General features: G+C 33.8%; 1 protein-coding gene and 2 long non-coding RNA genes across 6 annotated transcripts in view; 2 read left to right on the top strand and 1 right to left on the bottom strand.

Annotated features, from left to right (window-relative positions):
• The first annotated feature begins 683 nt into the window (after positions 1-683).
• Positions 684-6,489, top strand: bigmax (helix-loop-helix-leucine zipper transcription factor bigmax). Of its 2 annotated transcripts, none has more exons than XM_067359799.1 (5): positions 684-1,011; positions 2,298-2,450; positions 2,535-2,914; positions 2,988-3,101; positions 3,189-6,489. In XM_067359799.1, the coding sequence occupies exons 1-5, from the start codon at positions 975-977 to the stop codon at positions 3,243-3,245; spliced, it is 741 nt and encodes a 246-aa protein (XP_067215900.1). In that variant the 5' UTR covers positions 684-974; the 3' UTR covers positions 3,246-6,489. The 2 variants fall into 2 exon arrangements, with proteins under 2 accessions (XP_067215900.1, XP_012215869.1); XM_012360446.2 differs by having other exon boundaries at positions 685-1,011; positions 2,301-2,450.
• Positions 6,490-9,906: 3,417 nt separating this feature from the next.
• LOC137001252 (uncharacterized) lies at positions 9,907-12,050 on the bottom strand. The gene is made up of 3 exons (XR_010891334.1): positions 11,497-12,050; positions 10,212-11,232; positions 9,907-9,985 (listed from the first exon to the last, which is right to left on the bottom strand). It is a non-coding gene; the product is annotated as an uncharacterized lncRNA (long non-coding RNA).
• Positions 12,051-12,499: 449 nt separating this feature from the next.
• Positions 12,500-14,449, top strand: part of LOC105668352 (uncharacterized) — a 98,583-nt gene continuing 96,633 nt past the window's right edge. For all 3 annotated transcript variants that reach the window (XR_001100089.2, XR_010891330.1, XR_010891331.1), the window contains exons 1-3: positions 12,500-13,498; positions 13,683-13,799; positions 14,095-14,133. This is a non-coding gene — a long non-coding RNA (uncharacterized lncRNA). The remainder of the gene's footprint in view (positions 13,499-13,682; positions 13,800-14,094; positions 14,134-14,449) is intronic.

Raw genomic sequence — 14,449 nt, forward strand, 5'->3', positions numbered from 1 at the left:
TTTATCACGCATACCAGTGGACAAAATTATTACTACCTACCTACCTACATTTTATTTATCTCCCCACACAGCACACCTATTCAGAAGATGTCCAGAAGACATTTCGAAGATAATCTTTGAGAGATACAATATCTTCTGTCCTCTGAACATCCCCCGGGTATGCATGTTGTGTGGGTCTTCTCTATAATCAATACCTAGTTTGATAAATAATTAAATGAATTAATTAAATTATTCAAAGTAATAGATCGAGTAACTATATTATGCTTGTAAACTTGTTGAAATATGTAGTTTATGTTTATATTTACATTATATATTTATTTATTAAATGTAAGACTAATACAAATATAATAAAGAAGAAAAAAAAAAAAACGTAATGTATGTAATGAAAAGATGTTAAAAAAATAATAAATATAGAAAATTTACTATAATGCGGTAATAAAAATTCAATATATATATAATCAAAGCATACATATTTTTATCTTTAAAATAAGATAAATTCGTATGAATTGAATAGGACCTTTAAATTCTGTAGAGAAGAAAGTGTAACTAAACAGATTTATCAGCATGCATTCTTTTTTTTGTTTATTACCCGACCTTTTTTTCTTTTTTTCCCTCCATAATGCTAGTTGTATACTTATTTCGTCTTGAGAAAATATAATATGGTAAAGCTGAAAAGAACTAGTATCAATCACTAGTGTTTCCATCTTTGTCAAAGATGGTGGAGACCAAGCAGAAGTGTTGTTACGAGACAAACACATCGAAATTGTTCGCAGTGTCGTAATTGAGTGTGACTGAAAAATCTGACGCGGTCCAATGTTCTCTGACCTTCCTAAGTTTCTTTCCCTACTTTCTACATGAATACATCCAAAAATTCTGACCTAATTCACCTACAATCATTCTCTGATCATAACCATTCCATGTGCGCATTTTGATCCTCTCCTCTTTCAGTGGAAAATAATTGGACCATCAATACCATGGCGGATTCGTTGCATAAGGATGGATATGAAACCCGTGAGTGACAAATCTTTTTTTTTTATCGTCGCTGTATCGTGAGATTTTCGAAAGATCTCTGTATTCCTGTTAGCTACACTATTCTGTACTTCCTACACTGAAAAGCAATAGCTGTATTCGAAAACAGAACTGTTGAATGAGCGTTACTGAGCAAAATGTGGTCAATCACTTTCTACGCACTGAGTATCAATCAACAATTGCACAACTACTATGTTTCCTTGAAAGTAGCCATTCTTCCTGGAACATTCTCAGAAAGCAAATGCCTTATCGATCTTCTTCATTACGCTTCTGAAAATCTATGTGATCAATCATGTGATTGATTTGGCAGCTATTCTCAATACACAATACAAGACACTTGTTGGAGCTCATAAATTTTTCATTATTACAAATATTTGTATGTACACGATGATACATAAAAATTATGTTACATTCCATGACTATGTTTTTATTAAGCATACACCACTACATATGCAGTAAAAGAATTTATTAATTTTCAACAAACGTGAATTTACTAATAATACGTATTTAATAATATTCTGTTCATTTATCTGACAATATTTTCTCATAAAATCTCAAACTTTTTATAATTTAAGAAAAAAATACTGCAGGTTAGAATACGAAGCGTATAAACATAATTTCTATGGCAATATAAAGAATTTGGAAAAAAGAGAGATGGGAGAGAAATTCCAAGAAGATGTAAAACACAAAAAAAGAAATCTTAAATTCTGACGATGTATATTGTTTAGAGTTGACCGCGACATCATTATCTGTAGATAATGGCGCTACGATAAACCATTGCTGATATCGTCTTAGTCTTAGGCAAATGAATCTATCAAGTGAAGTAATATGAATTATACTTTACATGCATTTGTTTTGCTAAAATATTCGAGTTAATTAAAGTTCTAAAATAAAAACTATTTAAATAAATCGTGGAAATTGTTTATATCTAAACAAAGAAAAAAAATATAAAAAAGGTACAACAGATATAAGAAACGTATATCATCAATATATATGCAAATGTTAGTTCCTAAGATATAGTCCAATATATCTCATTCATTTAATTTTGTCAATCCATTTGGATCTATTTATTTTTATTTTGAGATGTGATGGTTGTGTTAAGAATGCTTCTAACACCTTTACCTTCTCATAATTTTCTCAGTGTTCCATTTTTAAACCGAAAATGTTTGTACAATATAAAATATATTCGACTAAAACTATATCAAAATATGTATCTATTAAATCATCTATTTGAATCATCTATATATTGTATATTTATTTTTTGAAAGCAGCTAGTTTGCCCATACGTGCCAACAGCGGTAACATAGGATCGGACAGTGACATGAAGATGGAACCGTCTAGTCCTACAGAAAAGTATACTTTCTCCCGTTGTAGCAGTACAGGATCAGTAAATACACCATCCTCATCCGCTCACAATACAGGTAAATAAATGCATATTTTTTTGTAAAAATTATTTGATAATAGAATAAAGGGCAAAAAATAAAGATAAATGATATGATGTTCAGAGGATGAAGATAGTGATAACAAAAATTCCACCATAAGCTATAAGGAGCGCAGGAGAGAGGCTCACACGCAAGCTGAGCAGAAGAGGCGGGACGCTATCAAGAAGGGTTACGACTCCCTCCAGGATTTGGTCCCAACATGTCAACATACAGATTCCTCAGGCTATAAGATTTCCAAAGCTACAGTGCTTCAAAAATCCATCGATTACATACAGTTTCTGTTGCAACAGAAGAAAAAACAGGAGGAGGAACGTAACGCGCTGAGGAAGGAAGTTGTCGCGTTGCGCATTATGCAAGCTAATTACGAGCAAATTGTCAAAGCACATCAGACACAACCGGGACACGCGGAGATGCGTATTTCGGACGAGATGAAATTTCAAGTGGTAATATATTTTTTTTTTAATTGCAGCAATCAATAGCTTAATTAGTCACTAATTAATCATTATCGTGTTGCAGTTTCAGGCAATAATGGACCGCCTTTTTCAAACATTTAATAATATTTCTGTAGCTAATTTTGCAGAATTATCTGCTTGCGTGTTTAGTTGGTTGGAGGAGCATTGTAAACCTCAGGTGAATAACGAAAATTTTTGTATATCCTGCATATATTACATTCTGAATATACAAACATTGACAAAATTATCATAATTATTTTTCCAGACTCTAAGCGAAATAGTAATATCTGTACTACAACAACTCAACAGTCAGATTAGCTAGTCGAATGCAATCTTGGAACAAGATACACGCCGCACAAATATCTCTGAGGAATTTATATCTACGAAGAAACGCTACGAAGAAACGCTACGAAGAAACGCTACGAAGAAATGATTAAATCTACGAAAAATATATGGCGTGCTAATATCTAGAAACGACATCAAGATTGAGAAACAAAGCGTACATCTTTTTTTTTTTTCATTTGATTAGTGGTACAATTAAGTCTTAAGTCGGGGTCCCACGGCGCGTAGAGGCTCGCCGAGCCAAATATGACAAACCACGCGCCGTGGGACCGCGGTGGGCTCGCTATTGCTCGCTATTGCTCGCTATTGCTCGCTATTGCTCGCGGCTCGCGGCTCGTTCTTCCCGTTGATTGTCGGTAAATTGATTGCGAGTCAAAGGACTTGCAGAGTCACGAGTCAACAAGCCGCGTCGTTGTACCATTTATTTGTCAGTATTCGCGTGAACTTGTACGTGTGTGAAGTTAGCATATCATATTTTGACATTGCATGAAAAAACAACAGTTCTGCTCGCATACACTATAGTTCTACAGTTCTAGATAGTTTTTAACAATAGTTCTATCGAATTACGTAAAAAAACAAAAAAATAAAATTTCAAGAAATGAGATGCTAACTTCCCAGCTGTCTCACCTTCCAGCATCTCACCGGATTTCGAACATATGAGCCATAAAGTACAAGTATTCGAAGAGTTCTACCGTTTCAACTCATCATATCAATAGTTCTGGTCATAAGAACAATAAAAAAAAATTCTAGTCATTATTAAAAGCATTTCACGCACTGAAATGTAATATGCTAGCGTCACTAGCAATAATGTAAATGATACTAGGGACTGGGAACTATGATTCTATGCTCGTACAAACCCAGAACTATGACTAGTGACGCCAACATATCATATTTAGGCACTTTTAGCGGGCATAATAATTATAAACAAATATTTAAATAATTGTTTCTGAATAGAACTGTAATGTAAATGATACTAGGGACTGGGAACTATTTTATTGTTTAGCTGGGAGTGCAAGAAACTCGCACTTTTGGTAACCTCGTACAGTGCTGCTGCTACTGAACAAGTTTTCGGTGCGCACTCAGTGCGGCTCAGTGAAAAACGCTATTAGAGCTCGTGTCGAATTTATGCACTAACGTGCAAAAACTCGGCACTCAACTTCTCACTGAAACAGTGCGCTCCGTCTCCGTGCGCACCGAAACGCCCAGTGAAATACGTTGCCCTCATCTAGTGCGCACTCAGTGCGCACCAGTGCGACCAGTGAAAAACGCTATATGATTCTATGCTCGTACAAACCCAGAACTATCGCTAGTAATGCTAGCATATCATATTTAGGCACTTTTGGCGGAAATAATAATTATAAACAAATAGTTAAATGATTGTTTCTAAATAGAACTGTAATGTAAATGATACTAGGGACTGGGAACTATGATTCTATGCTCGTACAAACCCAAAACTATCGCTAGTAATGCTAGCATATCATATTTAGGCACTTTTGGCGGGCATAATAATTATAGACAAATAGTTAAATGATTGTTTCTAAATAGAACTGTAATGTAAATGATACTAGGGACTGGGAACTATGATTCTATGCTCGTACAGCGCGTGAAATGCTTTTAATAATGACTAGAATTTTTTTTTATTGTTCTTATGACCAGAACTATTGATATGGGTTGAAACGGTAGAACTCTTTGAATACTCGTACTTTATGGCTCATACGTTCGAAATCCGGTGAGATGCTGGAAGGTGAGACGGGAAGTTAGCATCTCATTTCTTGAAATTTTATTTTTTTGTTTTTTTGGCGTAATTCGATAGAACTATTGTTAAAAACTATCTAGAACTGTAGAACTATAGTGTATGCGAGCAGAACTGTCGTTTTTTCATGCGATGTCAAAATATGATATGCTAACTTCACACACGTTGAACTTGTCCACTTCTAGGCAGTTGTTAATACTTTAGTGCGCACTGTGGAATGGTGGAAACGAGAAAACTATTGAGTTTTTAGAATTGTATGAAAAAGAAGAATTATTCGAAACATATTTCACATAAAGATCGAAATGCAGTTAACGACTCTTAAAACGACTCCACTTAAAAAATAATATACATTGCTGCACATGCAATTACTTCCGCTTCTTCCATTTTTCTAACTACAGATTTTTGAAAACTGAGACCAAGACGAGCCACGCGCTGGAGCCTATATGACTTGTTAAAGCTCGTTTGACAATGCACGAGCCGAACTTGTAACGAGCATAGGCGAGCCACGAGCTGAACTTTTGACAAGCATAGGCGAGCCACGAGCAGAGCTTCTTACTAGGCGAGCTACGAGCCATAGCGAACCACCCCGGTCCCACGGCGCGTGGTTTGTCATATTTGACTCGGCTCGCCGTAACTCGGCGAGCCTCTACGCGCCGCGGGACCCCGGCTTTAATAATCCGGGATCAGAGAGATTGAAGTAGATTTAGATATTGAGATATTTTCGCTAAAATTTTCTTCATTAGTGCAATGTTTGACAGCTTAGTCATACATATAGTTAATATATATAAAACTTGCAAAAATTTATTTCTCATTCATCGTTAATATTAATAATCTCTTCTTCAGATTAAATCCTGGTTTCAAACAGACCTACTGTATTGACACCGATTATCCGAACATTAATTTCTTCTCATGTTCGATATTTGAACATAAATGAAGGAAAATTTTTAATTCATATTCATGGCATGTTGTTTTATTATACTTATATTTTTTGTTCCATCTTTTCTTTTCTTTTTAGTTTTGTGCGGGTAATCAATAGCAGATATTCCCCAACTTGTACGGATAATCAGTGTCTTACTGTAGCTTTTTTTTTTATAAATTATAGATGTATCAGGCTCTGATGACTGTTAAAATCAATAATATTTGATAGGAGCGTTTTTTTTTTTTTATAGTTGGTAATTTTGGATAAAATGGTAATTCTGGGATAAAATTTTCTGTATGTAATGAGATCTTTTAAGAAATATTTAGACCAATTATGCGTAAAGTTACCAAAAGAAATACGCATTGCATGCGGATATAGAATGATTGCGTGGGAATTACAAATAAAAGTTTATTTTGTATACAGCTAGTAGACGTAGGTACGGATATGATGCAGGGTTGTTATCAGCGACCATTATTGATGTTGAATATTTTTACCAGATCTTTTATTGCATGTATACATACTTTGCGATAAATAAATGGCATATATTGTATATATACGGGTATGTATCTACGTTTATCTGTATAACAGATTCATAACATATATTTACATCGAACAAATGTATACTCGACCAGACTTTCATCATTATTTCTCTCATCAATGCGTTTGTTATATTTTATTCCACACTTCGCATTATTTTTGTGATCGCATTTACTACTCCTAAAAATATTCTCTTTTCATTCAAGTCTTTAACGTTTAAAGCTTTTCAGATTCTGTGGGCATACTTTCCCCTTGCGTGATATCATTCAATTGTATGGCGTCTAATCGTATTCTATTGGGATTATCGAGTTCTCGTTGGGAGTTTTGTTGACGCCGCCTTTTGGATCTGTTTTCTGGTCGACAACATAAGTCTCGAAAGATGCATGCATAGCAAGCCAGTAGTGCGGTCATCATCATCAAACCACCGATCGCGAGAAGGACAACCAGAAAAATGGAAATCTTTTCGTCCATCTTATCTCGCGATTTTAATATCGTCGAATGCTATAACAGAAATTCATTTAACCTATTTTATTTTGTCGACTCCCCTTAAACACTACGAAAAAGATTCATTGAATTTTCTCTCGGTTTAGAATCTACAGCTTAAAATGCTAAAAAACTGGATTTGGTTAATTAAATAAATTATTCTCCGTCATTCTATGCTGGCTTTTAAGTTCATATAGATGTACTATCAATAATTCATAATCTGGAGAAATCCGTTTTTTTTTGTACTCAAAAACTTACTCGATGATAATAGACTGCAGTTTGCACGCAGTCGGGCAAATATGCGATAGAAAAGAATTGCGTTCGTAAATCAAAAGACTCTATTTTTGGAAAGTCGCGTACTTGTGCCATTTTTTACTGTAATTCAGACGGTCTGCAAAAGATTTCGAACAATGACAGTCGAAAAGTGATGCTACATTTTCAATTATATCAAATATAATAAATGAAATAGTGTAAATAATTAATTATTGCTATTCATTGAATTTTTCATCATCATATAATTAATTTTTTTTTATCATTCTACGATATCTGCATCTATCCAACTATTTCAAAACTCAGCAATGTTAATCATTATTCATTTATGCGATTTTTCATCGCAAACAAGTTGTACCGAATTCAAATCCCGTATATGGACTTAGTCGATCAATCACGATTGGATGTTGAAAAAAATTTTTTATCTTTCGGATATGTATGGTGGAAATAAACACGGCCGAAAGATAGGATGGCTGATGGGAAAAATAGAACAAAAAAGGAAAGTAATTTTACGTAGTCGCTACTCTTTTTTTCTCGTTTTTCACGTTTGATGTACGCTCATATTTTCCTTTTCCTTCTTTTTTTACGGAGATGAGATATCTCTGGTTGATCGAGCGATTATTTACATATCTACTCACAAATTCTGCCAGAGAGGAGAAAGTCCATATTCGCTTCGCAATGTCTCCCCTTATTGAAATAAAAATGATAACACGCTGGATCCGTGCAAGAAAAAAACCATACGAGATATAAGGCGTTCTAGAAAAGAAATGAGGAAGTCCTGGGACGTCATGCATAATAAATGCATTAATAGGATATGAGATCGTATTATTTTGGGTCAATGCGATAAACACCGCTATATGTATGCCTGTGCGAGAGCGCGTATTTCTTTAGTAAATACTAGATGTTTGTCAAATAAAATATATTTTTAGTTCCAATATACGGAGGATTTTATGACGGGAATGTGTCGGGCATTGCGATGATATCTCGGGTCAAGTCTTACAAGATGTAAGGAAACGGTGCTGTATAGAAATAAACATTCCCTGCTGCGTGAACTATGCGCGACACTTATAAATTGCAAGACCTGACATTTTTTAATAAAACGCCGAAACATCTGAAATTGAGGTGACATCTGAAAGAAGAATATATTGCTCTATTTGTTTCATATTTGTTTGTTTGGAGAAAATTATTATTTTAAACAAAATACCACACTTCTCTGAGAAGAATATATATATTCATTCCGAAATATTTCAATATTTAACATTTTTTTATTTTGCGTCTTCTTTCAAGAATTCTAATTAATAGATAAAAGAATTGCAACGACACAAGCGGACTGCCTGCTTCGTGTGTGTTTTATACGATTTTCTTTATCCAGTTATTTCTGAGAATACCAATATTGGAAAACATCCCGCAACCGAGAGATGGATTATTGTTATTTGATTGGCTACTTGCTTCTGCTGAGAATAGTTATATCGCATGCAAACGGCGGACTCCGCGCACCGGTTGAACGTACGAAGTGTTATCGGTTTTGTTTGTTTACCGTTTTGTCTGCGTATCCCGCGATATGTACATCTTCACAAACAAACACACAGTTTGTTGTTACATCGATGCGCACACCTTCTCTACTCCTTTATCTGATTTCTAATTAATTTATTGCCGCGTATTATATTCATCAGTCCTTTATTTATGTTATTTGTGTAAAATCAACAACGGATAATAGAATCAGAAAGAGCAATTAGTCTGTATTTACAAACGTGCGTTTTTACTATTTATCCGATACCAAGGCAGAAACATAAAAAAACTAAAAAAATTTATTATAAGTAAATTTCAACAATTTCTTGCAGCCGAAGCGTGTAAAAAATCCGGAAACCAAAAATTGTAAACAAAAAATCCGAAAACTTCATAAAAAAATAAAATGCAAATTTGAAATTGCAAAATGTGTAAAAATTACTCATTTCATGATTATTATTTAGAGAGTCTATATATAAATCTTTTGTCTTTTTAGTTTTAGTTTAACTAAAGTCCTATATCATGATTATGATTTTTAATGGAGATTAACGATATTACTATTAAATAAAAATATGCATTAGCGGCGTGCTATATAAAGCTGTTTCCTCAGTATGTAGAAATGTTTTAGAAATCGCAAGGGGATTCAATATCTTCATTACGTCAAGACACGCAGAGTTCTCTATATGGGAGACATTACGTGAGAGAGCTTTACGAGAGAGAACTTCCGATTATTCCCTTACTCGAGTCCTCCTCCCTCGCAAAACTGCTGAATCTCCTCATAAATATAGACTTCTTCCAGAGGCAATAAAAGCATCCTCAAACGACAAGCCATTCTCCATTCGAGATTGAGAATTGCATTATATTCCTCTGACAATAATTTCTACATAGATATTCTGATTTTATCTTAATCAAAAATAACATATTGCGACATAAGCGTTTTACGATATATGCATTAAATGTGGAAGAGTTTTCTGTATTTCAAAGTATGTATATCTAATATACGTATTATAAATAAAAATTGATTGAATAAAGAAAGTAATTGAAATTCACAAAAAAGATGTAAGCAGCGATGCAGATTACGTCAGATGTAAAATTATAAACAGATAATTATTTCGAAATTTTTTTTAGATCTTTCATGTTTTCACGGTAGGTAGGTACTTTAGCATCACTTACATTAGCTCGTGTTATATCTATCGAGAAGATTGATGGTACTGAGAGAGATTGCTTTGTGGAAACCGCATAATATTCTGCTCTGTAATAGCATCATTTAATATATATACTTATATCGGAGAAAATATCTAATGATAAGCTTTTTATGTTTTTCAAGTAAAATAAGAGGCACGCTTGAGATAAGCATAAACGACTCTTAGCATAATTCGAGATTAGTGATAGTATAGAGCGATAAAAAAATATATAAAACACATAGACTATAAAAACAGGAAGGACCGGTCAATCGCCCCACGCGATTTTTCCCTCACCTATACTATTATGATATCGGAGATTTCTCGATTCTCCCTTCTTCATTTCCTTTTAGCACGGTACATAAACGAAGAATGTCGTACGCATCATCGAGTTTCACCTCATTTTTATTCACCTGGCACTCGGCAAATTGATTTGCCATCAGGCTTTTGTTCTTCGATATTTTAAAACGTCTTCCTGGTTCACTGATTCTCAATATCTTGGACGCAGTAATCTATTCCTCTTTAATATCGCATTTAGAAATCGACTCGATGTTGAGTAATCCACACCAGAATACTAAAATAGTTCGAATTCATCGGATTCATGATGCCGATAAATTGATCGAAGCAAGAACGTCGGATTCCGCGTAACAACGCAGTAATCATCCTCAAACTCTCGTCGAATTGCTTGCAACTCACTTAACGATTCATCAATCGTAATACATATTTAAGCAAATCACGGTTTTCTCTTCAATCTCACTGTCCCTTCTTTCATATTTATCATATTCATTAGATTTCATTAGACGACAAAATATTTAATTTTGGAAATAAGAAACTTGGATGTCTTCAACTGAAAATAATTCGACAAATACTCCCGTTATAGAAATTGTAACTGTCGTTGAGAAATTGCAAGTCGGAAGCAAGCGGCATTAGAGAAAACACTATTTTTGTTTAATATAAGAGAAATCTCTACTACACCGTTGTTTACAGCGCGAGAGCCGCGTGCAAACTGTGACGGCGAACGGTCTATCGCGGCGCGCATCCTCACAAGCTGCTTCCCTCCCACCAACATTATTTTTTTTATATATATTCCACCCATTTTTACATAATATATATATATATAATTCTTTAGAAAGAAAATTTTATTTCTCGACGTAGGAAATGCGTGACGTATTTAGAATTGAAACTATGATAATTCTAAATATCAATTGATAACGTTCAACTCTGTTGCTCTTTTCCTATGAATATTTTATTATTAAAATAAACGAGCAAATTCACTCACCGGTCGTTGTGCCCTAGCTAAGTACGCTTTCAGCTGTACCTGAAAATATTAATATATATATGTCGATTATTATGAAATATATCATACATTTTATGTACGTTACATTTTATTTATTCATTATTTTCATTAAAACATAACTATGCAATAAATTGCATAAATAATTATTTGAAAACTGTAATAAATATTCAATAAATGTTTTAATGAATATTTTAATAAATGCATAATAAATGTAAAATATAACTGCATTTATTATAACCGCATTTGATCTCAATTATGTACATATTTAAATAACGAATAAATTACCAGTTCGGGCATTGCAGTTTGCTCCGTCCGCTGCAGATTCCGCCTTAGACTGCTCCGCATCAATTTGATCGATGAATTCCGGCACTTTATAACGCACACTATCAATCGAAAACCAATCACTTCCATTTCACTTCACTTCCACTTTACCTCATTTTCGAAAATCACGAATTCACGTCGCGAACTTGCCATGTTACGGTATAAACTCAAACGCGAAGTAAAACGCGGTTTGTCGCATCTACATCCGGCGTGATTCGGCGATTTTTTCGACATTGTGCACGCATTCACCCAAACGAGATGAATGATTTTGTCGGAGCTTACGTGAGATATAGACGCATACACAACATAACTATGCTTAGTTTTACTTCGATTAATTCTAAAAAGCCGGATTTTCGACATGCTATGAGAACGTTTGAGAATTATACTGTACACACAAAGAGCATCGGAATCTCACTCATCGGAACGTTACTCTTATCCATGGCGATTCAAGAATAATAGCAAACATCCGCGATAAATGATACTTTTTGACAATCGTCCGTCACTTTGATCGTCATTCCTGATAAAAATTTATACTCACTTTACACATTTACCGGATAAATACACGATTGTTTGCAGAGCGTCTGCATTCTGCATCTTCTTAAATGTTCCGTAAAAACTGTAATGGCCACCCGGAAAAAAACGCGCGTAACGATCATAACGGTACACTACAATATTATAAATTTTGAACTAATCTGCCACCTATCGTTCGTTATAGTTCCTATTTATGCCGCGTTATTGCACTTCAATATTGGTAATAGTGCTAATCGGCACTGCCCTCTTCGCGGGTGGTATAAAAGTTTACGTAGGTTGGTAGAAAGGGGGCGTGATATATTTCAATTTTAAAGTATTAATATTGTCAGCATTGCGTATTTTTCTTTTCTCGGTCTGCCATTTCATTTTCAACGGTAAGTTTGATAGGACGCGGAATGTTTCGCGATTATGTATTTTATCCGTTAATAGTATATAACAAATATAAATTTTTATCGAGAGTGTCGATAAAGTGACGGGCAATTGTCAAAAAGTATACCGCGATTGTTCGCGATTATCGGGAATGTTGATCAAAGTGACGGGCGATTATCAAAAAATATATCGCGGATGATCGCGATTATCGAGAGTGTTGATCAAAATTTATACTCACTCTACACATTTACCAGATAAAATGCACGATTATTTGCGGAACGTCTGCATTCTGTATCTTCTTGAATGTTCCGTAAAAACTGTAATAGCCACCCGGAAAAAACGCGCGTAACGGTATACTAACAATATTACCAATTTGGAACTAATCTGCCACCTAGCGTTCGTTATAGTTCCTACTTATGCCGCGTTTTTGCATTTCAATATTGGTAATAGTGCTAATCGGCACTGCCCTCTTCGCGGGTGGTATAAAAGTTTACGTAGGTTGGTAGAAAGGGGGCGTGATATATTTCAATTTTAAAGTATTAATATTGTCAGCATTGCGTATTTTTCTTCTCTCGGTCTGCCATTTCATTTTCAACGGTAAGTTTGATAGGACGCGGAATGTTTTGCGATTAATTGTGTATTCCATCCGTTAATAGTGCATAACAAGTATAAATTTTTATCGGGAGTGTCGATCAAAGTAACGGGCGATTGTCAAAAAGTATATCGCGGATGCTCGTGATTATCGGGAATGTTGATCAAAGTGACGAGCGATTGTCAAGAAGTATACTGGGGATAGTTGCGATTATCGGTAGATGCTCCGGTGGATTCCGATGTTCTCTCTCTTTCTCTTTTTACGCGCGGTATAATTTTCGTTAGATATTTACGTCTCGTAGCATACCGAAAACTTATCTTGTTAGCATTAATTCGGGCGAAATTAAGCAGTGTTGTAGTGAATTATCGTCGGAACGTATATTTACCGTGAATGTTCGCGATTCTCAGTGATTCGTCGATTGTTTAGTGCTGCATCCGTTTAGTGCAAACTGCTTTCCATTCGCAATTGATTACAGTAAGTACAGAGTTTGATATTATATACATGCAAAATATTTGCTCAAGAGATTTAAAATATTATGTACTTCTCATATATTATTCATGATGACATAACCTATTAAAAATTAATATAATTGAATGTGATAAATTCGAGACGTAATTTGTGATTTTTGAAATGTACTAGAGCTAGATTTTCGTTTCAGTAATTAAATGCAGAATTATGATTTATTCATTTATTCTTCGATGGAGCTGGAACAATCGATGGATGTGCAGCAATCTGAAATGAAATGTGGATGGAATAGACTGCAATATTCTAGTTGGTGAGTGTAATTATGAGAGCTATTCACAGTATTTTATTATACCTTAAAATATTTGTTAAATTTGTAGCATGCAACATTTTATTAGCCATTTATTTATTTATTAAAATTTTTAAATAATTATGTTTGCAATTTATTGCGAATATATTCTATTTTATTAAAATGTTAGTAAAAAATATGTAATTAATAATATGCATATTGGAACTTATATACATATATATATATATATATATATATATATATATATATATATATATGTATGATTCAAAATAATTAAACTGTATATTATTTTTTTCAGATACAGCTGCAGATGCACTTAACTAGAGTACAACGACCAGTGAGTAAATTTATTTATTATACTTGTGTATAATTACACAAAATACTGATATTATTTGTTGGTTTTTTATTCAACAATTTTTACTATGTAATTATTAACTGTTCTTTGACAATCACTGTTGTTATTTGCATTTGTGCAAATAAATAGTGCAATACAAATTATAAAAATAAATAATAAAATACAAAATTTTCTCCTGATTTAAGTAACAAAAAATTTTAAATCTTGCACAAATTATGTACGTAATTTATTATTTTTAAATCATAAAGTTACAGTATTTAAAAAAAATAAATTATATAAACATGCATAAGAAAGAAAA

Source organism: Linepithema humile, chromosome 7 (assembly GCF_040581485.1).
Source record: "Linepithema humile isolate Giens D197 chromosome 7, Lhum_UNIL_v1.0, whole genome shotgun sequence".
NCBI lineage: Eukaryota > Metazoa > Arthropoda > Insecta > Hymenoptera > Formicidae > Linepithema > Linepithema humile.

Excerpts from the sequence above, each read along its gene's own strand:
- bigmax (XM_067359799.1), top strand. The coding sequence starts at position 975 with ATGGCGGATTCGTTGCATAAGGATGGATATGAAACCC. Across the intron at positions 2,451-2,534 it reads CTCATCCGCTCACAATACAG|AGGATGAAGATAGTGATAAC; the intron begins GTAAATAAATGC and ends TATGATGTTCAG. Across the intron at positions 3,102-3,188 it reads AGGAGCATTGTAAACCTCAG|ACTCTAAGCGAAATAGTAAT; the intron begins GTGAATAACGAA and ends TTATTTTTCCAG.